At 33.8% G+C, this 26,947-nt stretch overlaps 1 protein-coding gene across 2 annotated transcripts; it reads left to right on the forward strand.

Annotated features, from left to right (window-relative positions):
- Positions 1 to 1,665: 1,665 nt before the first annotated feature.
- Positions 1,666 to 25,707, forward strand: LOC146136359 (tyrosine-protein kinase Tec-like). Of its 2 annotated transcripts, XM_083394946.1 has the most exons (15): positions 1,666 to 1,936; positions 9,206 to 9,301; positions 9,392 to 9,473; positions 10,651 to 10,812; positions 11,005 to 11,739; positions 13,043 to 13,119; positions 13,764 to 13,927; positions 14,441 to 14,578; positions 15,160 to 15,290; positions 16,639 to 16,770; positions 16,881 to 16,998; positions 17,836 to 18,001; positions 19,484 to 19,602; positions 23,587 to 23,732; positions 24,064 to 25,707. In XM_083394946.1, the coding sequence occupies exons 1-15, from the start codon at positions 1,799 to 1,801 to the stop codon at positions 24,300 to 24,302; spliced, it is 2,643 nt and encodes an 880-aa protein (XP_083251072.1). In that variant the 5' UTR covers positions 1,666 to 1,798; the 3' UTR covers positions 24,303 to 25,707. The 2 variants fall into 2 exon arrangements, with proteins under 2 accessions (XP_083251072.1, XP_083251073.1); XM_083394947.1 differs by lacking the exon at positions 11,005 to 11,739.
- Positions 25,708 to 26,947: the final 1,240 nt, after the last annotated feature.

Here is a 26,947-nt window from a genome sequence, read left to right on the forward strand (position 1 = left end):
GGTACCTTCAGTGTTTAAAACAAGGGTTGGCAATTCGTATGGCCCGCTTTACTAATTCAAACAGACTATAGAAACATTCTACAAACGTCGCCAAACTTCAACATGGAATTACTGGACCCTGAAAAATATCGTTTACGGTTAAGGTTCTTTCAAAATATTTGGTTCAGTTCCGGTTTGATTCCTCAAAAAATCTTACAACAAACAGTTCTAGAAAATTTGACCCAAAACCGGTTCGGTTACGTTTCCACTCCCTGGATTATAATCTCTATGTAAAACAAAACGTAATTTTCGCGGAAATTCAAGAATCACTCGAGCGTCACCGTGTATTGTTGTATTTGCAATTAAGCGTAGCAGCAACAACTTTTGTATTCTGTACTCCATTATTGAGGAACTAAAGCTATACTCAACACAAAAGTCAATGTCTGTCTTTATTCAAAAGAGAAGTAATACAAAATTGAGGGCTGGTCTAAAATGCTACCATAGCGTTCAAACAATTTTCAAATCTACGCACAAGATTTGGGTTAGGGTGTGGGTATAAGCGTTTGCCGTTTTTATGTGGGTGGGTCAAGTATTATCAATGATACTATATAATATAGTATCGTTGGTATTATTATATTTATTATTTAATAATAATGCTGGACCCACCCAAATAAAGAGCAGTGCCAAAAGTTGTTAAAAATATCTAGTTTACGGTTATTCTGTTTATTATAATGTAATTGTGGACTTAAATAAATTTATCAACTAATAGTAGGCTTGGGAGAGTTAGCTAAACTGAGTGCTGTTTTTCAGTGTAAATTTTAAATTGTATGTTGCTGTACTGTAACGAAACAAGAGATGTTGTTTAGAAACTAATCCGAGTCTGGCTCAGACTCTGTGTTCTGCCAATTTACGTAACTAAATATGGTGGATATTTAGCAATCCACTTATAGGGATGTATTTTAACTCATCCACCCACAATCCAATCTTGAAAAGTATGGGAGATCTTGACAAGATCTCACGGGTGCACGGCCGAAAAAATTCCGGGTGACTGGTTGCAACAAAGGTAAAAAAATTGCCACTCTGTTGCACTTTCAAATTTCCGGGTGCATTTTCTGATGCTCTGTGTTACATACATTTTTTTCGGGGTGCACTTTTAGAAGGTTGAAAAACTCATGGGCGCCATACTTCCCACAGTAGCCCATGATTCATGGTTGGAAAATATCCACCATGTATGCTTTTCTGCATTTACAATTTAAAGTTGGTGGCCGTATAAGCTTTAAAATTTGTACTGCTCATGTCAGATCCTGGAAGTTTTATGTGGCCTTACTTTAAAAGTCTTGAGTCCGACTCCAGCTAAACAAACCGGCTGCGCAGTCTTCCTTGCAAATTTGTTTAATTTGTACATGACCCCGTTGATTAACCTTCCAGGCTTCATATAAGCATTAAGTATATAATCAGATATTACAGCCTACAAATTAACAAAAATAACATTATTAAAGGAACTTAAATTTTAGCATTATCTTTTTTTACATGAAAGCAATTTGAGGGAGCTTAAAAATCTACCTGCACAATAACAAAATTTTCCAATTTGTCAGAGTTATTTATGTATGTTTAATATGCTCAGGAATTTAAACTTCCTCCTAAATAGAAATTTTTATTTTATTATTGTTACCGGGTACAGGATGTAGTAGCATTTTAAATACCAATATTCAAATAATGTATTAGTTGGATTAGGAAATTACTTGATTTTGATACAAAAAAACATGGATTTACCTTAAAGTGGGGGTTTATATTGGATTTAAAAGCAAAAACTACCACAATGGGCGAGGAGGAATTGAAGATTGGCATGATGACCAAGAGAGCCCAACAAAAGAAAAGCATCGGACCAACAAATTATAAAGATCGAGTGTTTGTGTTGACACCTACCAAACTGTCATACTATGAAGGTTCAATCCAGGTAGCTGTATTATTTATACTTAGTAGTATGTATGCTGAGTTTGGTGTCTAGTCAAAACTAAGGGTGCTCAACCAATTACTTGCCGATAACCATCGCAAAATGTCAGTCAATTGTTGTTAAGCGGTTGACTAATGTGTAGTGCCAGGTGCACAGATTTTATAATTTCTGGCATTAAGTTGGAAAAGTTACATTCCTTTAAAAAAAATAGCTAATTACGCTACAGGATTACTCAAAGTGAACTTTAGGCCAATATTCAGCAAGGTTGCGCATAATGTAATTGTCAATTTCAAGTAACGTTGTATTCTTTGCAGCATATTAACATATCACCCTTGTAACAGAGTACAACTAATCTAAAATAAATGTCTTATAAAATGGACTGCATTTGTGAGGAGTTCATTGTGTTGCATTGTACTCACTATGACTACTGGCAAAAATAAGTTTTACTGTAGGCAAAATTTTTGGCAACAACCTGGTGTTTCTAATATATATATATATATGTTTTATCATTTTGTTTAGTTTTTAGTTATGCACTCCATTTTCAACAACTTCTTTAAAAGGCATTTTTTAAAGGTGATTATAAATACCAAAATAGGTTTTGCGTACAATAGACACAGGCTGGCAGAATCTTGCCAGCCTTCTGGTGACGAGCATTTTTGGCCTAAATTCTCTGCAGCGAAATGATCTGACATCTTGTTTACATAACTTGGGAGACGCCACCCGATCCGTTAGAAATCAGTGCATTTCTAAGCAAAAAGGTCTACGACAATCAGGGCATCCAATGGCAGAAAAGTCTAGACTTTTAGACCTTGAGGTCCTGGCAATGCACTGATTTGGACCTTTAGGTGAACTCTCGGCGAAGATAAATTAAAAATATTCATTAAAAATTCAGAAAAGATAAAAAAAAATGTGAGATAGGATTAATTACACTTGACCCACCTAAACCCTAACGCTAACCCGAATCCTAACCCAAATAATGTGCGTTATTTTAATAATTCGGTAAATGCAGGTGAAAAAAGCCCAAACTCGGATGGTTTCTCGTCCATTGTATTTAAGATTATTACGTCACAAATTGAGGTATTGGGGCCTGAAGCGTTATAATTATTAAATTATCGTACATTATTTGGGTTAGGGCGCTGGTTAGCGTTTGGGTTTGATTGGGTCAAGTATTGTTAAATAAACTTAATCTTCTTATGCACATTTGTTAATGCAAATTAGTGCATTGTCCAAGACCTCAAAGTCTAAAAGTCAGACTTTTTGATCCTTTGAATGCACTGATTGTCGTAGACCTTTTTGCTTAGAACTGCACTGATTTCTGACGGATCGGGTGGAGACGCCACTCAATTTAATAAGTTAAATTCTATTAAGATACCCAAGCCTTGCTAAAAAAAAAACTGTCATGAACACAATACTGTGTCTGCTATTTTGGAACATACTTCAACGCTTTTCAGCCGATACCTTAAAGTGTTAAATCTGTTAGTTTCGCTTTAAGCTTGGTTTCTCAGTCGCACAAAAACACAAGATACAAACAATACAACAATTAAGACACTAATTTGTGATAAGAACTAAAAGTCTGTGCAACTGTTTACTTAGCGCTAGTGTTAGTGATGTAATAATAACGTTAATTATATGGTAGTGATTTAATGGTTGCACTTTCTTAGGGTGATATAACATGCTTGTCAAATCATTTGGCGTGCCTTGAAAAATCATCTTGCATGCCACTTGATGAATCCTTGCCAGCGGTTGTCGACCCCTGGCCTAGTACATCATTGTGATACCCATGCGAATGTCAATACTCATAGAGCTGTTTATTTAACAAGAATGCCGACTGAAACAACATGCTTTGCACTTTCGTGACTTTTTTAAGAATGGCACAACAAAATTAATTCCTGCCAAATGTAGTGCGTAGTGTTTGTACATATTCTGCATTTCAAAAATAACAAGTAATTTGGGGAGAAATGGATCTTTAAAAAAATAAATAAAAAAATTTATTTTCGAAACCTGTTATTCTAGAATACCTTGGAGTTCTACTTTGACCATTCCTAGTTATTAAGAGAATATGTTTTGACACTGAAACAAAAGTGATTTGTTAAATTGTTTTAGCAGATTTGAATGAACATAGCCAATGGCTCATGCAATGTAAAGAACTTTAATCTTATTAACATGTTTTACCGTTTGTGACAACCCAAATTTTCTCTCTGAAAACTCACATTGCATTTTTTAGTATGGAAATGGCAGAAAAGTTGTGTAACAATTGTACCGCAAATGCCCCCCAAAAAAAAAAAAAATTTAATGCAAATGCCAAAAAATAATGCATCCCCGTTTGGTGCATAACAAATAATTATCTTGTTAGGTCAGATTCTATTATTATCTTTTTTATTACCAATTGGCCTGCCAATTCATCAATCTTATGACTAGGGTGATTATTTTTTGACTAGTCAAAAAAATTCAAAATTCTGTCAAAATTTGCATGTTAGGTCAAAATTATTTTAAATAAAAATCGATTAAAAATACATATAAATCGCTTATAAAATTAAAAAAAAAAACTATATTCAGCTTTTTGAAAAAAAAAGTTTTGATTTAGATTCGATGACATTTTACGTGTATTAAATCTTCACTAAAGTAATATATGATATACGCGAGCCAGCAGAATTAACCATGCAGGCCTGGTTTATCGCATCAAGTTCAGCTCAAACTTTGTTTTTGCTTTATACATTTGTGTGTCTCGAGCTTTGAGCAATGTATCAAAACATATTTGCAGGATTTTTTCGCTTGTGATGCAATTATTTATCCCATTTTCCATTCTAATAATATACTAGGTTTTTATTATTAATTACACTGTGCTGCGTATAAAATTTTTTTTCAAAGGTCAGATGTTTTAACTGTTTCTAAATCAATTTTTTGTGCTGAACCCAAAAATACCAGTAGTTTATTTCATTTAGGTCAAGTTTTTTATTTATCACCTGTTTAATTATTCTAGCTGTGTTCATAATTATGCCCAAAGGAACTACTAACTCTGGTCATACACGTTGTCATATTTTGTTATTAGAAAACGATTTTGTTTAAACAGCTATTCTAGATACTGTAGTGGCACACAACTAACCAAAAAGCTTCCCAAATCATATTTTTCTCTCAATGTCGCTAAACACAATAATAGTGACGATATTACTACACACACTTGATATATGATGGCTAAAAAATTCGCTTTAAAGATTTTCTTCTGTGTGGAATTTGGAAGATCCCTTTTTAGGCACCAACAGTAATCTGCAAGCATGTTTACATCCCAGCATCCTTATCCCGGTACCTTTCTTTCACCTGGTGAAGGTCCTGGTGGAATCTCTCTCCCTGTTTTTCAGTGTAGTCACCGCAGTCATCATGAAAGTAATCCAGATACAAACTCTGGAAGGGCATTTTCACCGACATCCGGGCTCAAAGATATCAAAAGCTTTTAAGCAGCTCTTTAACTTGTTCCTATTAGGGCTTCTATGCTTTCCAAAGAAGTTTAAAATTACTACTTTAAAAGCTGTCCATGCTTTTTTTTCTGATGTGCAGTCAAATCTTTGTCTTTAATCAGCTCACGGATCTGTGGCCCATTGAAGATCCCTGCTTGTAACGCTTTAGAGATACTTTGGATCAACTATATAAGAATATTTAACATTTTTAAAACCAGGTGTGAAACTTGTTTTACGTGGGCAGCTAACTTGTGCGTAGTGGCATATCAGCCCTGGAGCCCAAAGACACAAAAAACGTGGATGTTTACTAGAACCAGCCTGTAACCCCAGAAGTATTAAAATCATTTTTAGGTTACCACACATTTTTCATTTATGTTGGCAACACTGAAGAGATCTCAACAGGAATTTCATGTCTTCATAGCATTCTGTAAGCTTCACTGAATGTCCAACAAGAAGAGAACCAATTTTATTTTAATTGTGTAGAGTAGGCTAAACTGCCTTCAAACTCTTTACAGACCAATCCAAAAACAATTGCCATTTCGTCGAAATAAAGGTTATGCCTAAAGCTAATATGTCATAACTGAATTATTTCTGAACTCTTTATCTCAGTTCTGATACCAGAAATATGTGTATGACTACAAATTTGTATTGAAATGCACCTAAAGGTAAATTTGCCAAAAAATTTAAATGTAATTTGCTGAAAAACTAGACCTAAAGGACAAAAATGAATACCATATTTGGAATCAGCATCAAAAAGTACACCAAGAACTGGAACACTTTGATAACCTCAAAAATTTACGCAGCATAGTGTTATTTTTACTTTCTATTTCAACTATTTACACAGCATTTTTTTAAAACCAGCGTCTTGTTTTTCTTTGTAGTGGTTTATCTTTTTAAAATTACAAAAATATTAACCAAGCATTTTTTCTGACAAGGGCAACCATCATTCAAAAGACAAGTGTAAACTTTTTAATACCAGCAATATATGTGGAATCTGCACCCTTCCAGCATGTTTGAGTTATGTAGATTATAGAATGAATAATTTCACTTTTAGTACCCATAGTTGATTCTTTAATTTTTTGCCAACCGACGCCGATACTGGTAACCATTTTTTTTAATTCCCCCAGAATACAATAATTCACTGGTCAACAAATTTTCATTTTTTTTTCAAACAAGGAGGTGAGTATTTCAACTTAAATGTACTTTTCACGCTGATTCCGAATATACCTAAATTGTCTAGCACATCACATTTTATATATAATATATATTTTTTTTTATACCGCTTTTTAAGATTTTTTTTAAATTTTCCAGAAAAACATTTTCTAAAATGTTAGCACACAGTAACTAAATGCCAGCCAAACGCATAATTTCACCTTTTTACATTGTGCATCATTTGGAATTTTACTAATATTTTGTTCCATTAAGATTCCTATCGTTTTGCTTGGCTTAGTAGTGAAAAGGAATGCTAAACATAGAACCGCACTTTTCTATTCCTGTAGCAAAAATATTTCACAAGCAAGTTGTTGTGTTTTAATCCTAATACAAGCAGTTGTGACTTTTATTTTGAAAAACATGCATCTACAGTAAGGCTGTTTAAATCTGTCTGGAAAAAATAATGGATTTTTAACTTACGTTTTGTTCTTATGAACTCTATTCACCAACATTTTGAACTCTATCAGGGACAATTCAAGACTTCCATGAGGAGGAGGTGAAACTCACATTGCGGCATTGAGTGGTACAGGTCTTCTTGCTAAATCTAACAGCTTAAGTAAAATTGTCCAACTTATATCTGAAGTGATTTATTTCTTGTCTTTGGTCACACAAATTTAAAAAGGATAAGCAAAAAAACACTGATTAAGACCTGGCATTATCGAACATTTATTCGTTTTGTTTTCGTTCTGCTGTAGTGCTATGAGAACTTGTTTAAACAACATTTATACTCAGCTCAGGAAGTGATTTTACATCTGGAAATTAACTACTTAATTACAAAAAACATTAATAAAAGATCTTTCCTATACTGTTTTTTAGAAGTATCAGTAAAAAAAAACAGCTAGAATGGTGCATGAATCACATCATAGTTCAAAAAGGTCACAGTGCGCAGTATGCCTATATTAATAATACAGCAAAACATCGAAAAAAAAAATGCGAATATTTCAAATACCTGATGTGCTAGAAAAAAGAAGGGATTTTCAGAATCAGCGCCCAAAACTCATTAAGAACCTATCTATCACATATCCGTTTAAAATTTGCTGTTGACCAGTGTAATTATCTTAAACTAATTAAACATAATAATCATGCAAATTACATTTAGTTTAACTTACACTATGTGTTAAATTAGTCAGTAAAAAAAGACTAATTTTTTAGTTACATATTAGGAAATTTGTTTTTAGGAAATGCTATTTAAAATTTTTATAATAAAATGTCACCCCAAATTTGCTGATAATGATATATCCAGGTGTGTACCATAGGCGTTTTAAAGTGGAGTGTCGCATGATCAGCAAACCAAATCACTTGGGGGGTCTTGGGGTGTGATATGAGCAAAAAAAAGTTTTGTGTATTCTAGACACTAAAACAGTTAGTATTAAGAGCTTGCAGCTGTTTAAAATGGTCTGTGCAATGCTAGAAAAACATGATGCATTAAGTCACGTGATTTCAATTTCGCGCAAAGCGCTATGGAATTGTAGTGTCAGAACAGCCTCTGTGTCATATCAATCACAAACTGTTGCACTTTGTTGTCAGTAGGTATGTTTAAGTAGAATCCCATGGAATTCTAGATTTAGGTTGTTATCTAGAATAACGAATCCATAATATCAAACCGTAGTATATTTTTATTAATTTATTTAACTTCATTTTGTTTGAGGGGAGGGATTAATATTTATATGCATACAGGGACTACAGTACCAGCATTAAATTAAGAACACTTTGCTAACATGTATTAATTGTAACCTATGATAGTGAGTACAATGCAACAGTACACAATGAAGTCTTCAGCAATTCAGTTATGTATTTTTAAACAATATTGTGTTTTAGTTTTACTTTTTAGACTAACATGATATGTTATGCAGTCAAATAGTGTACTGCAAAGAATACAATGTTACTATTGCCAGTAATGCATAACCAATTCTAGACCAATAACGCTGTGCGTAACCTTGTTGCACATTGGCCTAAAGTTGACCTTAGGTAACCCTGTAGCGCATTTTGTCCACGGCCAGGCTTTTTTATGAGGGAATGTTACTCTTTTACGCATTTACTCTCTGAACCTGGCATTACAGAATTCAGATATGAATCCGATTTGAATTCAATATTCTACTTTGAACATCCCTAACTACCACTATTAGTGTATTAACCCTATTTTGATCTTATTCCCAACTATGGCTGAATTCTATACAGGATTAAGATTTTGCACTATTCACGTTTTGCTTTGGGTGAATGTTGATTGACATCGACTAATTGGCGAGTGCATATTTTAATTCAATATCAACCATGAAAAATATCTTTTATCAAAATTCCTCACTAAATATTTTGCTTCTAATTTTGCAACTAACATGTACTCTCTTCGAAGTTGACTTATTGACAAGTGTTAAGTTAGGAATTTATCGTTGAATAGCAGTTAAGGGGCTTCACTTCTGTAATGTATGTTAGCAACGAAAGGTTGGCAATAACACATACCTTCAATATTAAAAAATCATAATTTATGAAGAAAGAACTTAATATGTATAAATATGATATATGTTCATTTACCAGCTCAAGCTATAACATATTTATTACAATCTTTCTTTTCTATGTATTTAAACCTATTTTAAATATGTGTTTTTTATAGCAACGAGGAAAAATTAAAGGTAGTATATCTATCAGTGCGATTTCTTTTGTTGGAAATATAAATGACTCAAGTTTGCAAGGTACCAACACATTTCAGGTAAGCATATCAAATGTACAGTTTTATAAGTGTTTTTTTTTATTTAGGTAGATAACAAGTTGGTATTCTAAACCTTTTATTCTTTCTTAGTTATGTTACAATGATTGTTATCTGTATTGCTGCCCAAAAACTGCACGGGAAAGAGATGATTGGATAAATGCAATTAAACAAGGTAATCAACAAATCGAACTATATAACATAACATAGTAAACAAAAATTGCGAACTCCGCACATGGCATTACGCGTTAGTCACTCGCCCAATAACACTTGACATTAAGTTTTAGGCCTTTAAAGCAGTTTTCCAAATTGTGATGCATAACTACACATAGAACCAGGGGCGTATCCAGAAAATCTAAAGGGGTGTCCTGAATTTTCAACTTAGGAAATTCCCCCTATTTTTCGTCTATCGTTAATGCATAATGACCTCATAAGATAGTGACAGTTATGAAGTCATAGAATAGTAATATGTAATGACTAGGGCGATTATTTTTTGACCTAAAAGATAAAAGAATTTGACCTAAAAAATTAAAATTTTAACAAGATTTTAAGTAAAATAAATTTATTTTGACAAAATGTTGACCTGTTAGAAAAACATTTATTTAAATAGCCTAAGCGTCATCAATCACACGTCTTTTGTACTGTATATTGCTCTAATTAAGATATAATACAGTTAAATTAACTTAAATATAAATCAAAACTAAATATTTAAAAAAAAAATTGAAAGATAAATTAAAAAAAAATACACGACAATTAAAAAAACAAAAAGCTGTTTTTTTTGTAAACGATTTATGTGCATTGTTATTTAATTTTGACTTGAACAAATTTTCACCTAAAGTGTATATTTTGACAAAATTTTGACTTTTGTCAGAAAAATAGGTCAGAAAATAATCACACTAGTAATGACGCCATAAAAAATAATCAAACATAGTGAAATGACATCTAGAAAAAGCGAACTTTTACGCTTTTTTTTTCCAAGTTCAATGTACGGGACTAAGCTAGGTTACAAGCACTTCTTTTGCCATCTGCAATGCTAAAAAGATGTGCAATGTGCCAAGTCAGCTAAGCAAGCTGCAGTTGAGGAAAAATAGATTGTGTCAATTGCACACTAAACATGTGGTCTTATAATATGCTCATTATTGGCAAGTGGTTGGTCACCTAACCGAAAATTTAAAAAAATTGGGCCTCCATAAATTGTCACTATGCATGCATAATTAAGAGCATTATGCAGTGAAACGAATAACTTATAGTGATTTGAATTAGCCTAATAACCTGCAAAATTGGATTTGGATCCAATTTGGATTTGAATCTTAGGATCCGATTGTCTACTTTAAATGCCCCTATTTGTGTAGCTTGCTCTTCCCAAGGAAATGTCCTCAAAGGAAGATATCATCCAAAAATTTTCAGTAGTGGAAAATGGCAGTGCTGCTCAAAGACTGAGCGCCAGGCTCCAGGTTGCCTGAGATATGATGAACTGGATAGAAAAAAAGCTTTGCCAAGTCTTCCTGTGCCAGGTATTTAATATAAAAAGAAGTTTAACTTTGCAATGTTTTTATTTGGTGGATGTAATTTATGTGTTTAGTGTGAAATGCACACTTTACCCATACTTTTTAAAACGATATTGAGGTATTCCTGGCACAAATTAGACTAACATTGTTGATCAAACTTATTGGAATTGCTGTTTTGCATATTTTAACATGACATAGGCCCAAGCTACCCCAGAAGAAACACACTTGACAATACGCCGGTAAGAGGTAGTGGCGCTCCCAGCCCTATGTTACCTCCACTACCACAAGGCATGATGTTGGGACACTCCAACAGTGTGGATGAATGGTCCTCCAACACGCACCAGCCAAATAGACCTTTACCATTTCATCCATCTTCTACATTGCCAATGCCCCCAAGACAAAATCCAATACAACTTAAGCCTCCAGCTTTGCCTGGTATGAACATTGGCATGAAGCCAAGCGAAATTGCTCATTCCTCTGCTGGCTGGAACAGGAGTAGAGAAAACTCGGACAATTTTACAAATCAGTCTGCCACGCCAAGTTGGCAAAAGTCAAACAATAATTATCCAGACAGCAGAGGTAGTGATTGGAAACAGCAAGACAATTCTCACGAAACTCGATGGAATAACTCTCAAAATCCTGGGAATTTGTCAGAACAATCCTGGCAAACTAGCAATTCCGTAAACTCCCCCTCAGGCACTTCGAAGAAGCCATCTTGGAACTCGCCAGGTTTCCAAACGGCACTAACACCAAGTGCATTAAAACCATCATGGAACAAACCATCCAATGGAAGGAGTAGCATACAGCAACAAGACAACATTTCAGAAACAAGTGTACAGGCATTTGGATCTGGAGCTAATTACCCTAAAAGTCATGCCTCCCATGTACAAATACCTACAAAGAGTTACGAACATTCAAATTTAAACTCTTCAGGTTGGACTTTTGCTAGCATGTTTAATTGATTTTTTTTACTTAAGTGTACACAAATAAGCATTATGGCATTTAATTTAATTAATATCACATTATTGTATAATGTGTAGTTAAAATTATGGAGTTTTGTTGCAATCACTCAAAATGCATCCTTTATTTGATTTTGATTATTTTTCCAGCATGAACTTACTGAATAGAGTTTACTTGATTCCCATTGTGGTCCAGCATGCTTTAGCATTTATTTTCACTTCTTAAAGCAGGACTCGCCTATTTACATGAAGGGTTGGATAACTGTATGGCCCAACCATTGCAGGACATATTACTGTACGGTTTGATGATTGCCGCCAGATATAAAGTTTTGTGTAAAACTGCTTATATAATTACCTAAATTAAGCATGTTCTGTTCTGCATGACTTGCGATTGATTTAAAAAATATTATATTTTTAAGGAACTTATTTACTGCTTGTTATTATGATGGTATAATAGATTAATCTTATGATATCTTGAATAAGTGGTAAGTGGTATATAAAAACAAAAACATCTGGAAAAAACATGTTTGAATTCAAAACAAAGACAACACTCAGTCTACTAAATTTAATTTAATTTTAGTTGATACATCGGAAACACAGATAGTTGATGCAAACAGAAATATATGACCACATGTATGGAATTGCTGTCGAGCTATATGTCAGTTTAATCTATAAAATTAAAAATAGCTCTCTAAAATAAACCAATATATATTTATGTAATTCCACATCAACAAGAAACAATACTAGTGCTAAAGCTAGCATCATGAGTGGATGTTAAGTTAGTATCTCAGTGCATTCCACCAACCAGACTGCATGCAACAGTACTCATTTCAACAGGAAGTGCCCATGGTATTACTCATCCCTACATGTCTCTCAGCACTTGCGACATAAAAAAAAATTTTATCATTTTTTCTTATACAATTGATTAATTACACTTGGGTTACATTAACAGGAGAAAAGTACAACCACAAACACACATTGTGTTTTGCAATAAATGAAACATTAACATTTGAAACAAAGGAATTAAACACAAGTTGTGTATTAAGTTGTACTTTTGGTGATTTAGTTTTTTTGCCTAGTTTTATTTCACATTTACCAATAAATAATATACAACTAAGTATTAGTCTTTCACAAGTACGATTTCAGAAAGCACTAACCTATTTTTTTTGTTAATCCAAGTAATTTTTGGTAGTAATGCCAAAGTTTTAGGAAGGAGTATAGAATTTTAATTTGGCTTGACCAAGTGATTATTGTGACCTGTTAATATCTTATTTCAGGATTACCACCTCAACCTGTAGTTGAGTCCAGCCAAACATCCGAACCCATGACTGTCATTGCCATTTATGATTTTGAGGTAAATCGATTTTGTTAACATAAGTTTAAAACAGGTCGACAGTGCATGGCCAACATAAATCCTCCAATGTACAGCCAGTACGGGTAAAGTAAATCAGCTTGCTGCCACCTGTTTTACCATCTCAGCATCAGTTGGTATAATATTCTACTTAAAACCTTTCTACTCATTACCCATGTGTTTAACTGTTTTAGTTTAGATAAACCCATTTTAATTCCCTTTACAGCGCATTAAAAAGTTTGTAACGGCCCTATTTAAATTACACCATAAACTACACCCTCAACTAAACATAATGCATTTTTCCAAAGTTTTTCTATTACCCCCTTTTCATTGTGACCTTGTGACTTGAATCTAATACAAAACAAACATATTTTTTGCTTAAATGCTCTACTGTCTTCTTAATGCAATTAGGCCCACTTTCAGCCACCGTTTTGGGCTAGGTCTACCATTGATAACTAGTTGTTATAATAAAATGCTGAAAATAAACGTTTGACAACATAATTGTTAGTTAAAATTTATTACTGCTCACCAAGACCTTTTGGGGTTTGGCTTCATTCCACAAAAGAAAAAGGTTGTTAACCCCTGGTTTAAATCTTAAAGTCAAACAACATTGACAATATCTAATGTGATTTTGTTTGGCTACTTAGCCACAGGAGCATGGTGACATTGTCCTGCGAGTTGGTGAACTCTACACTGTGCTTGAAACAAACAGACCTCACTGGTGGAAAGTAAGGGACCCAAATGGTGTTGAGGGATACATTCCTGCAAACTATGTGAAAGAGAGCACTGGCGATGGACTTGAATTGCAAAAGTTTGTTTATATATGTATAAAATATATACATTAAGAATAAAATATTTTTAAAAATATTGGTATCATATTGTACAAAAAATGTACAATGGTATCATGGTTCAACACTTTGTTTGATAAGTTACTTACAAGAAAAACACAATACCAGTAGCTTTGAAAAAAAGTTGCTTAAAACATTTCCTAATTTATCTTCTCAATAAGATTAAATACAGTTGTAGGACACAATAGTGATTAAACAAATCTAATTTTTTCTGCGCATTTTTAAACCGCTTGCTATTCAATATTAATTTAGTTTGATCTGCTCTTACAATATAGTGTATATTAAAATCTGCATTTTAAAAATAGCTTGGTGGAGGATGTCATTTTGAAATGACAAACATATCATGCTTTATTTTGTATAAAGTTAGTCCTTACCTCCACTGCCATCGATAAGCTTGATGAAAGAATGAACTGAAATCCTATATTTACAGAAATGATTGCTAAAATGTGTTTATTTTTTGTTTGCACTTTTTCCAGGTGGTTTCAAAAAGATTTGTCAAGGCAACGTGCTGAACTTCTTTTAAAGCAAGATGGCAAAGAGGGTAGCTTTGTTATACGAAATTCATCACAGCCAGCTGTTGTGTACACACTGTCAGTTGTGTCAAAGGCTGGAATGTAAGTTGTGGTTCATGGGCAAATCAGTTTCAGTTGCTTCTTTGTCTTTATAAATTTGGTCTGGCTAAAAAGACAGTGTTTACATTTTAAGCTTAATATTGTTTTCTTATCGATTCATTTTACGAATTATAAATAAAAATTTGGTGATTGGACCTAAAAGTGTTTTAAATAGAAAAATAGAAAGATAGCCATTTGTAGAAGCACGTTTTTAATATAGCTCAAATTATATTATCAATTATTTTTTTAAAATGCTATCTCTAGTTTAGTATTTAGTAAAATTATGAATGGTTTATTATCGAAAAGCTGAACAGTTGCATTTGTGTGAAACTATAGAGATGCTGTTTAAAATAGAAATTCAGTTTCACATTAGTGTTAGTTTAGTTGAGCTTCCTTGTCTTTTTGTTTACTTTTTATTAATTTCGTTTTGGTAAAGGCATATTTAAATTGTTTGACCCTACTCTTTATTTTTATTATCTTGATTGTATTTTAAAGTTGCTGCTATCGGTCAACTTTTGTTTCTGTTATTGATAGTAGGGTATTCACGCATGATTTTATTTTTGAACCCAGTTCGTGTCTTACAGGATTAATGGGCCTTCAATTGTAAAGCATTACCACATTCGTCAAAATGACCAGCAGCAATTCTACCTATCTGAGAAGCATGCTCATCCAACAATACAAGAGCTAATACACTACCATAAGCACAATGCCGGTGGTAAGTTTGTTTACCTCAGTGAAGTTGTGGGTAAGGTATGGTTTATGGTCAACCTGTATAAGAACAAATTACTTGAAATACCCCAAGAGCCATGGTTTTGATTGGGGTAAGATGTACTAACTTTTGGGAACACACAATAAGACCTAAAAAGCAACAATACCTAAAGCCTAAAATCTATAAAACCATAGTATTAAGACAAACAACATAATAAAGCCAAATACGCAGTAATATCCAGTACAGCATAAGATCAAAATCGTCTCAATAAGACCTAAATCTGTCGGAATAAGGCCTAAATTCATCAGAATTAGTTCTAAATTCATCGGAATAAGGCCTAAATTCATCAGAATTTGTCCTAAATTCATTGGAATAAGTTATAAATTCATCGGAATAAGTTATAAATTCATCGAAATAAGGCCTAAATTCATCGGAATAAGGCCATAATTCATCGGAATAAACCACAAATTCATCAGAATAAGGCTTAAATTCACCGGAAGAAGGCCTAAATTGCCAAAATAACGCCCAAGAGGGTATGGGGCGATCGGGCCATCGGTCTGGCATCGGCCGTTTTGGTGACTACGTTTGGACGCCCTAGTCTGTGTTTTGGCGCCAAATTTTTTATCCTGTTTTGGGTTATTGGTGGGTAATGGGTGGGGTTAGAGAATGGGTTAGTGTTGAAATTATTAGGGGAGTTAGTGATGTACTTAGGGGTGGGGTTTGGGGTTAGTTGCAGTGTTTTTTAGGCCTGATTTTGACCTTTTAGGTCTTATTCCAACGGATTTAGAACTTATTCCGATTTAGACGGTACTTATACCATTAGGTATTAGTCCTATTTTGGCCTTATTCCGAATTGTGTTTTATTCTGACGTTGGTGTTTTTCTTATCTTGGTCTTATGGCTGGAGTCCATAATTTTTATTTAATTTTAATGCTGATAAATATTGATTAATTTAAAAACAAGCAGGCTTTTTATATAAAGCTTTTCTTTCTGTCAAAACATTAAGCAAGTTTCTTTGACCCCAATATGCACTAACAGCAAAGTTTCCCTGATCTAAGGATCTAAATTTTCAATATTGGATTATCTAAATATCACCTAAAATGGAATGAGTTTGTAATTTTAGCAGTTTAAAGTGTATTTTTTTATGCAAATTGATGATGGACTTGACTTTTTTGGCAATAACTTGAAATGAATATAAATCGATTGACTTAAATTGTTTTTCAAATGATTTGACATCGACTTCAATTGCATAAAATCTACTAAGTATAGGAAGTTATTTAAAGCAAAACCTCAAGCTGTTTCATAGTTGAAAACTGCTGCTTAGTTTAGAGCTCTCTGTTTTTTGGTGGTTTAAGGTTTAGTGACAAGGCTACGACAAGCCCCTCAAAGCATTCTTGGAACAGGACAGCCCTCAACGCATTTGTTCAGTGACTCAAAATGGGAAATTGACATCAATGAGTTGACCTTTGATCGAGAACTTGGAAGTGGCAAGTGTTATGTTTTTAATTAAACTCGTTTGAACTTATTTGCTGAAATTTGTTAAACTTTATTTAATTTTATTAAGATGAAAATCAAATCCATAAACGTTTATCTTCAGGTCAATTTGGAGTGGTGCGATTTGGGCAGTATCGTGGACAAATTGATGTCGCTCTTAAAATCATGAAGGAAGGCACCATGGAAGAGGACCAGTTTATTGAAGAAGCTGAAGTTATGACGTAAGATAAAAAGTATAGTTAAATACAACAAATATTAAGTTGGCTGTTAACTTGTATCTTTTCAAAATTCCCTTAAACGCTCATGGCATATGTAATGAGTATGTTAATCTTATACATACTTCATTGAATACCCTTAGCAAACCAAGCATATCAATTCTGCTTCCTTGTTTTGTTTTGATAGACACCAGCTAAATTGATTAAAGGGAAACTCTGTATCACCCTGAATCAAGCCTTTTGATTATTTCTAACAATGGCACCATCCCTTTCAGTAATTCCAATGATAAACCTTTAAATTCCTGAAACCAATATTAATTATTTTTTACTATCATCAAATTATATTTTAGCATGTCTAAAAGTTTGTTTAATATGTTATTTTTAAGTAGAACTACACTAAATTTATGATGTGTCAATAAAATACTTTCAGTAAAGAAGTAACATTTTTGTACATAAATTCGCATAATTTGATTTTTTTTTTTTGTTTAAGTTTTATTTTATTTTTAGGTAAGTAGAATGCATTTAAAATAGGAAGTGCAAAAAACAATGTTCTAACTAGTCATTTATAGTAGAATAAAGACCTAGCACAAGTTTTTTTATCTTTTTTTTCTATGTTAGTTCATTCATTTGTTTCAATTTATAAGGACGTTTTAGACTTTGGCTGGCTTGGAATTAAAAAGGTATAACTTTTTTTGTGTAAACTTTTTTGTCAATATGCACACTTACTGCACATCTGTTTTAGTCTTTAAATTTAGTATTGTGTGTATTGTGTGATACTTCTTTATCTTACCCTAAATATCAACTGCCAACACTGGAACTTGTATTATATTTTGTTTCCTGCAGGAAACTTGATCACCCGAACCTGGTAAAACTTTATGGTGTTGTGACAAAGCAAAGGCCGATCTGCATTGTGACAGAGTTTATGGAGGGTGGGTGTCTTCTGGATTATATAAGGAAGAACCAGTACCTTCAAACACACCCTGACATGCTGCTGGACTTTTCTAACCAGGTCAAGTCCTAGGCTAACTCATTTATGTACAATAGCTATCTTGGCGATGCAGTGTTCCCATTTTACTCATCGGTTATTGTTAGCCAGTAAGTGGCAAATCTTAGCAAATAATATTCACAATTTGCACATGTATATAATAGTTAGGTTCCGGTAAGAAGTAGGTTAGAAGAAGCGCTTCTTAAACTTTTTTCTCACATGCCCACTTTGAATCAGAACCTCTTTCGCCTTACTAAACAATTTTCACACCAAGCATTCTTTTTTATGAAATTTTCTTTCCTTACCTTCGACACTAGCACTGCCTCTGGTATGCAGAGTTAAAAAATTAATTCATACCATATTACCTAAAATAGAAAAAAACTAAATCGGTTGTAGCTTGATTTTGCCACAAGAAAAAGTGAACTACCTTAGTAAAAGTGCACATTCCACCTAAACAACTCTTATACCCCAGCACTGCGGCAGCTAAATGGTTAATAACCAATGCTTTAGACTAGAGTAATGTGGTATTAATGTCAGGTGTTCAGGATTGAATGTTGTAGTAATACTTGTCTAGATATATATACACAATGGTTTTTACTGTTAAAAGTTGCTCAAAAAATACAAAAAAAGTCACAAATATGGTAAATTGAAAAAAACAATGCAAACTTTGCGATTTTTTTTATGCCAAAAGCAAAGTCCAATTGTTTTGCTGTTAAAGTTTTCAAAATGATTTCAAATCAAATGGATTGAGATTAGCTCAAGGTTCTCACACATGTAGCCAGTGACAACCTTTGGAGAATGAAATAATTAATTCTCTTCTAGTGCATCAAATGTTTAGGCTTTTTAGTGCAAAGAAATTGTATGTCTTGTGGCGTTTCTGTTAGACCAGAGGCTCCATGTGGACTGGGGTTTATCTAGTTATGCCATATTGCTGTTTACATCTTGATACTAAATTTGTTTCCAAAATTTATGTTAAAAAAATCGTTGTATCTAGCTATGCTTTTTTATTTGCCAACGTGTCTAGTTTTTCACTAAATTGAAACCTTTGCCAATTTGAACCAAATTAATGCAATGTTTTTCTAGACTTGACCACATATTTTCTTGGATAGCTTCTTTTATTGCATTACATTATGTTATAACAGAACAAATAAAGAAATGCTGACTTACTGTGTTTGGCCTACAAAGGATACACAATTGCTGTAATATTGTGACCCAAATGCTGTACTATTGTGACAATCTTGGACCACCCTGATGTAGTGATTGCGGCCCACGGGTTGATCTAGATTGTTTAATTTGGCCCTAAAAGAGTTTGAGACCAAGATCAGGCCTGTTTTATTCTGGCAAACTATTATTACATGTTTGTTAGAATATCCTATAGTTTTACCATGTCACTTAATCATGATAAAACTCACTGTAAAAAAATGCTAAATTATTAGTTGTTGTTATGCCTGCAACAAAAATCTTAATAAGTTATACAATTCATTAAATACTTTATGTTTTATGTAGGTGTGTGATGCAATGATGTACCTTGAAAGTATCAACACCATACATAGGGATCTGGCAGCTAGAAACTGTCTTGTTGGAAGTGGGCATGTAATTAAAGTTGCTGATTTTGGCCTTTCAAGGTAGTACTTAAGTTATAAATATACTATTTAAAATATCATTTGTTATTCTTGTCTATTAAGATTAATTTGTTGTATATCTAGAAAAGATGAACCATTGAACCAGTTTATATTGTTTCCGCTCATTTTTTAGGAAATATCACACGGTGACCCCCCAGTCCTGCGACCCACTGGACAGTAACCACTGTCTTAAAAACTTAGCTATTTTATTATTAAGCTGCTTCTTTTTACTTTTTGAAGTTATACCTGTAAATGTCAGCAGTGGATTATGCAATTAGGATGAAATCATCAAAAGAAAAAAACTAATACTACATCTTGCTGAATACCAGTACTCCAGTAGGCCATTGCCATAAAAGAATGACATTAAAATATAATGGAAACGATTGATTACATAAACTGCTTTTGTTAAAACTTGATTTGTAGTGCTGGACACCCACACTTAGTTTAAGTATGCAACCATTCACGTTGTTCCTGTTGCACATACTATGCACCACTTAGCTTGGCCAGGTCTTTATGACAGCATTTCATAGTGCTACCCACCAGGTACTGTGCCTACATTTCCTCAGATATGTAGGCGCTAGTGTCATTAAAATAAAAAATATACCTTTTTTAATCCAGTTTTACTGTATTTTGTCTATGCTGAGCAAATCTTTTTAGCTCAAAGGCACTATTCATACTATGACATATGCTGTGTGCTTGATAACCTCGCCTAACAATTTCTATTTCAAGGTATTTTAATCCCTGTTATGTGTGTAATGCACTAAATCTTGTTTAAATTACATTTTTTTGCCAGTTTAACCAAAAGAGGCCCCTTTTTCATTCTTATTGCAATTATACTGGTATTGGGCTGCATATTTGTGGACGAGATTACTTGCAAACAACTATTTATGTAACAGTGTGCGACCAATAAATACAGACATGTGGTTGTGCTTTTCCTAAAGTTTGTACATTCGTTAAAGCACCTGAATTTTGGGATGTAAGAAAACTCAGAATTTGGGCAATAATGCTTTTCACCAGAAAGGCTGGTAAGATTCTGCCAGCCTGCAGTTTCACTGATTTGCAAATTGCCGATGGTGATTTGCAATAGATATATAAAATCTGATAAAATCGTTTTTTCTGTTCTAATTAACCAATTCTTTACTAAATGTCCAGCAAACTTTTTGGTGTTTTCTGCTAGTAAAAAAAAAGAGCAAATAAAACTTGTCAATGTATGTGTTTGTAAACTTAACTTAAAAAGACTTAGTACCCTCTCTACATGTTAACCTGTAATTATTGATAAGTGACTTGATGTTTTGGATGAGCCAGAAAACAAAAGAAATTGTTGAAAAAAAAAATAAAAAAAAATGTTTTTTGATTTGTTTTTGAAAAATCAATTTCACAAAAAAACTTTGTTGTTTCACACATTTAGCCACAAATATTTTTAAAAATGTAGAATAATGTAGTAACATTACGCACTACAACTGGCAGGAATTAATTTTCTTGTGCCATTCTAAAAAAGTTATGGAAGTGCAAAGACATGGTTTAGTGAGGAAAAGCCAGTGTTAGGCATATAGAGTGTTTCTTTAAAAAGTAATTTCGATCATAGAACTGTTGTGGGTTTGCAGTGTAGTCACCATTTTAGATGGACAGGTATGAAATTCGCATGGGCATGCCTGTACCAGGTCATGCTTTTCTATCTTAGGCTTAAACTGTTTTTTGCTGTTTTTTGACTTATGTGAACCCCAAAAATTTTCCCGATTCATGCTAACTTTGGCCTCTTTTGCTATGATCTGTTTTAAGCATAGCTGTTCAGCCATAGCCACTATGCATACTATGGCATGTTGCCCTTGACTGTGTGACTCTAACCTGTGCAAACAATTTATGTTAAATTCTATTAGAAATATCATTATTTTAACAATATATATATATATATATATATATATATATATATATTAAAATTTTCTTCCAATTTAACCAAAGATTTTTTTTTACCCCCGACCCCAGGCCCCAGGTTGTACTTTAGAATGCCCTTTGTGTTTCTTCATGTCACAAAATTTCCGTCTTTGGTGCACGTCTTTAGTAACTAACTTATTAGCAGCCTTGTTTATCCCCTAAATATGGCAAGATTGATACATTTGGCGGCCAAACACATCATTTAAAGTTAGGGGCACGACCAAAAAAACAAAGAATTTAGGCCAAATATGCTGGCAAGATTCTGCAAGTCTGATGTTTTGTATGGTTATTTGTCGTGCTAGCAACCTAAAGTCCATGTTCTAGGCTCATTAGACACTACTCGTCGGTGATAAATTTTTGGAACCCTAGTTAAGGAAATACTTCTTACCCATGATTCCCAGTGAAGCAATAACAAAGGAGTTAGTCACAACATATCAAACAGAATTAGTGTTGCTTGATAATAAATTGCAAAGCCTAATAGGTCGAGTAGATCGATAGCATCTTGATTAAGACGTTTCGATACGAGCTTGTATCATCTTCAGTTGATGTGACTGAGAAGCACATTAAGCATCACTTATAAGAGATGGGACGCAATTTGTTATCAGTCTGAGTTTCGAAAGTTGGGCCATTATTTAGCACCTTCCGGTGCACCTTTGGCTTTGCAATTTATTATCAAGCTACATTACAGATCCGTGCATAGTGTACCCAAGAATTAGTGTTCATATTTTAATTAGATTTACAGATAAGGAGCTACAAACTAACTTTGTGTATCACACATGTTTTATATAAATGTGACGTAAAATTACTCATGCAGGTTTTAACCTTTTTTCTACCACGCACGCTTTTGTAATAATTGTCCATATATTGTGCCCCTCTGATATTAAATAAGTATCACAACAAAAACAATTTATTTTTATATTACTTATCTCTGAAACAACATGGAAGTTGTAAAGTTTATTGTTAACCATGTCGAGAAATTGCATTTATTTGGTTTGGATTGGGTGAAAATTTGAGAGGCATGGCAAAATCGGCACACAAAAAAATTGAACATATTCGCATAAACATTAAGAGTCTCCAGTCCCCTGCGCTAGCCATTAAAAGCATTCTGAAAAAAATAAATTTTGTAGTAAAGCTTGTGGCCATCTAAGGTTGGGGATTGTATGGGAGTGCGCCGTACGCGCATACGTTGTATGTGTGCCGCGGGTCTAAAACTAAACCCTGTTATGGGTCCCATATGTTCACTCTACAGCAGACCGGGGCAACATACGGCCCGCGTGCCGGATCGGCCCGCCAAGCAATTTAATCTGGCCCGCGGCCTTTCTGGGCTAAACGAAAACAATGGCGAATTTCTACATGTTTGTTTGTATCGTAACATTCTTTCCAGGGACGGATCTAGTCATGGCCCCGTCAAGTTCTATTTTTAGCTTGTTTTATAGACTAAAATGGAAATTGTTTACGCGTTTCGCGCGAATCTCCTTGTTTTTCTCTTATGTTCCACGGATTTGTTGGCATCTTGTAAGACAAATAGCGTTCTCTGCACTGTGGCACTCTCTCCAACCTATATTTATATATTTTTTTGCTTCGGTCGAAATACCGACCTTACTACTCTGAACATACCGATTCACATTTCGCCCGCCAAAACATTTTAAGTTTCTCATATGGTCCGCGTGAAAAAATAATTGCCCACCGCTGCTCTACAGGCTGCAGGTTTCACATCCATGCATTACGGAATGGATCAATAAGAGCATGTTGCACAAAAAGCTTTAACATAAAAAAAAAATCTTGAACTACTTGGATAATGCAACTTATTAAATTTGATGCAATGCTGTTTCCAGGCTAATCAAGGCTACATAAGCTTTAAAGCTGGGAATTTTAATATATAATGAAACCTAGCAATAGCATTATAGATCACATATCAGGAACACAAGTCTATAGATTTTGACCTTTATAATTTTATAAATAATTAACTCATTTCAGTGTGCAGCTTAGTTATAAAAATACGAAAAAATCTAATGATGTTGGATCATAACTTGATGTTTTCTGTTACAAATTTAGATATGTTCTGGATGATGAATACACAAGCTCTTTAGGTAGCAAATTTCCAATAAAATGGGCAGCACCAGAGGTCCTAAACTACACCAAGTTTAGCTCAAAATCAGACGTTTGGGCTTTTGGTGTTCTGATGTGGGAACTTTTTACAGGTGTGTTTTGATAACTTAGCCAAGTTTTTCATTTCTTAGGTTGTTATTTCATTATCACAAATCCGAAAATAATAATAGATTACATACATTTTATATGATTTTCAAACATGTTTTTACCACAAAAACAGGTGTGTGATAAATTGTCTTTCACAACCAAAATAAAAATTTTGCTGCCATTTTGAAAGAATTGGTAGCTGTACAACAATCCGAAAACAACGTATTGTGCAAAAACTTTTTTGACTTTAGGTCGCCAAACTCACATACGAACGGATTGTCGACTCTTTATTCGTATTTAATTACAAAAAATCACAAGCCTTACAAATATACGTAGGAGGAAAAACTCCCTATCGCGCACTAAGCAACACCGATGTTGTCGAGAAAGTGGCCCGCGGGCATCGGCTTGAACGACCGTCCAACTGTCCCCACGATGTCTACCATCTTATGTTGCAAACTTGGGATATGGAGCCGGAAAAACGACCGTCATTTCAACAACTTTTCGCGCTCTTTCCGAACCTTATTGACGACATCGCCGCGACTTGTACTCCCGATGGAACATACGATGCAAATTAGTTGATTTATTTGTTGACATAATGAAACAAACTAAATTGGTTGATAGTCGGAATGTCGACAAGTTGTCTGTGTAAGTTGGGGGCGAAATATCTTCGCATTGTACATTCTGTTATTTCCACGATTAGGTTGACAAAATCCGAGAGAGAAATATAAATAGTAAGTCGTCAGTTGTTTTACCAGATTAAAATCATCACTATCCTGTCAAAATATTTTAGTTCTAATTTGCATCGCAAGAATAGTTTTTTGTGTGTTATTATTTAAATTAAAACTATTAAAAGACTGTTATCGCAACTTTGAGGTACCCTACACGTATGGTATGCAATGTTTTTGTTTTTAGAAGAAAAACTATTATTAATTGTAATCAAAATAGTTTTAAATTTTACTGTGAAATGGTTATATTCTTATACTTCGCTTTTCATTTTACAATACTTTTTTTTTTAATTACCTTAACAGATTGAAATCAACAATGTATTATCCAAAAGTAGGTAAGATCGGGGTATAATTAGGATTTAAAAAACATTGACTGCACAAACTGTTTCGATTTTTGAAATTCCATTTTGGTTACTGATTGGTAAGGCACAATCAAGTTTGCTTGCAATTTACTGACAATTTTTGCTTGAAAACTTCTCAAACTTTTTTCCGATATTTTAATACTTATGTTGTTTCCTTCATTTGTTTCTATTTTATTGTTGTGATCATGTAGATCGCCATATTTTAAAGTTTTTTTTAGTATTTGGCTGAACCAAACCATTTCAGCATTATGTTATTTTTCCAAAACTTTTTTTTTTAATTTGAAGACTCAACTATTATTTATCAAGTTTATGGTTTTGCTAGTACTCGGTCATATAACGAATAGCATTTTATTAAGAAAAACGATTGTACTTCACTTGCCTATGCACTAACCTACCCTTTCTTCAACAACGTTTAATTGCTTATATTTTTCAGTTCCGATTTATTTACTACCCAGGTACCTTACAATTTGATTTTCCCTTTATTATTTAAATTATTAAGCTATTATCGTTATCGTCGACCAGAGATGTACTTTTAGCATTATGTACAAATCCATTTTTTTCTAACAAATTTTTACCCAACCGCTAGTCTTTTGAATTGTGCTTGTTGACATCTGTACTTTTTCTCTGAAAGCTGTGCAATTTATATTGAACTTTATTAAATATAATAAATACCCCGATTACAGTTTTCATTGTATGCCATCTGGGTGATTTTTATGTGTAAGTTGTTTGTCCCCACCCAAAATACTAAAGGTATTGATGTTATGTTTATCATTTTGTTTTATTGTTATTTTTACCAAAACCTAATTTATTTTCTGAGATTCCGATGCGTCTATCAAGTGCAAATTTCCTTATTGATATTTTACATGGTAATCTAAAATAAAATTGGCTATGTCTGCTAACCTGTATTTTATCAACTTGCTGAATCTAATTTTTTAACAAATATTTGTTTGGCGGTCGAGTATTCCTTGCGTATAGCTATGCAGTCTACCTTTTCAGATGCAGTGTAAATTTTACTATATGTTAATATTTCGCGTTTCGCTCGAAAATCCTTTCTCTTTGTCCGTGGAATGAATGAATGACTGTCACAGGGGAACACACAAAAGACCTACAAAGCAAAATGATTAAAGTAAAAAAGCTATAATACGACACATAATGAAGCCAATTATGAAGTAAAATCAACGACAGATAATAACTTAATCGACTGAATAAGACCTTTCGGAAAAAGTTATAAATTCATCAGGATAAGATCTAAATAGCCAAAACAACGCCTAAAACTGTAGGTAGAGGGTATGGGACGTTACGTCCATGGATCTGGTATTGGCCGTTGTCGACGTTTGGGCGCCCTAATTTTAACGGCCTCGCTGTTAAGGTACCGGATTTTAGCCCACAGTTTGGGGTAAGTGATGGGTAATTGGTGAGGTTAGAAAATGGGTTAGGGTTTGAACTTTAAAGGGTAGTGTTAGTGATCTACTCGGGGGTGGGGTTTGTGGTTACGTAAAATGACTGGAGTCCTGTAACATCGAGAGCAGTCCTGCTGAGTCGGTTCAAAGTCCGAATCGGACCCAAAAATAAACCGAAGTCCGACTCCGACTCTACAGCTTGTATTCCGCTAATTCGCGTAATTAAGTACTATATTCATAGGGGCGTCATAATTCACCCGCCCACAATATGGTTGGAAGATATCCACCATATGCCATTCCGCCTTTACAATTTACAGCTGTCGGCCATATTAGTTAAAAATTTGGTACTGCGCATGCGCACATCGGATTGGGACTCGGGTAGTTTTACGTGGTCTTACTCGAGCCCGCGTCCTAAGTCCGACTCCGCAGTCCTGATCGAGAGTTCGTAGGCCGTTTTCATATTGCACTAAAACTGTATTTTTACAACTTTCCATTTTGATATGGATATATTTCAATGTCGCCGGAAATGTTAAAGCAAACAAACGCATTTTAACATTAGGCCTAATCCATATTAAAAAAATTTGGATACACGTCCAGTCGTCCATCCCCGATTAACAACTGTTATACAGTAATAAGGTGTGCAAAAATAACGTTTCAACAGTCCCATTGTCGAATAAAATCTATTGCGCGAAACCTGTTTGGTTTTAGGATGCGACTGGAAAAAGGTTGCCGA

The sequence above is a fragment of the Ascidiella aspersa genome, chromosome 8 (genome assembly GCF_963924565.1).
Source record: "Ascidiella aspersa chromosome 8, kaAscAspe10.2, whole genome shotgun sequence".
NCBI classification, from domain to species: domain Eukaryota; kingdom Metazoa; phylum Chordata; class Ascidiacea; order Phlebobranchia; family Ascidiidae; genus Ascidiella; species Ascidiella aspersa.

Coding starts and splice junctions, on each gene's coding strand:
- LOC146136359 (XM_083394946.1), top strand. CDS start 1,799: ATGGGCGAGGAGGAATTGAAGATTGGCATGATGACCAAGAGAGCCCAA. Junction 9,302..9,391: donor AAGGTACCAACACATTTCAG/GTAAGCATATCA, acceptor ATTCTTTCTTAG/TTATGTTACAATGATTGTTA. Junction 16,999..17,835: donor GAAGAAGCTGAAGTTATGAC/GTAAGATAAAAA, acceptor TGTTTCCTGCAG/GAAACTTGATCACCCGAACC.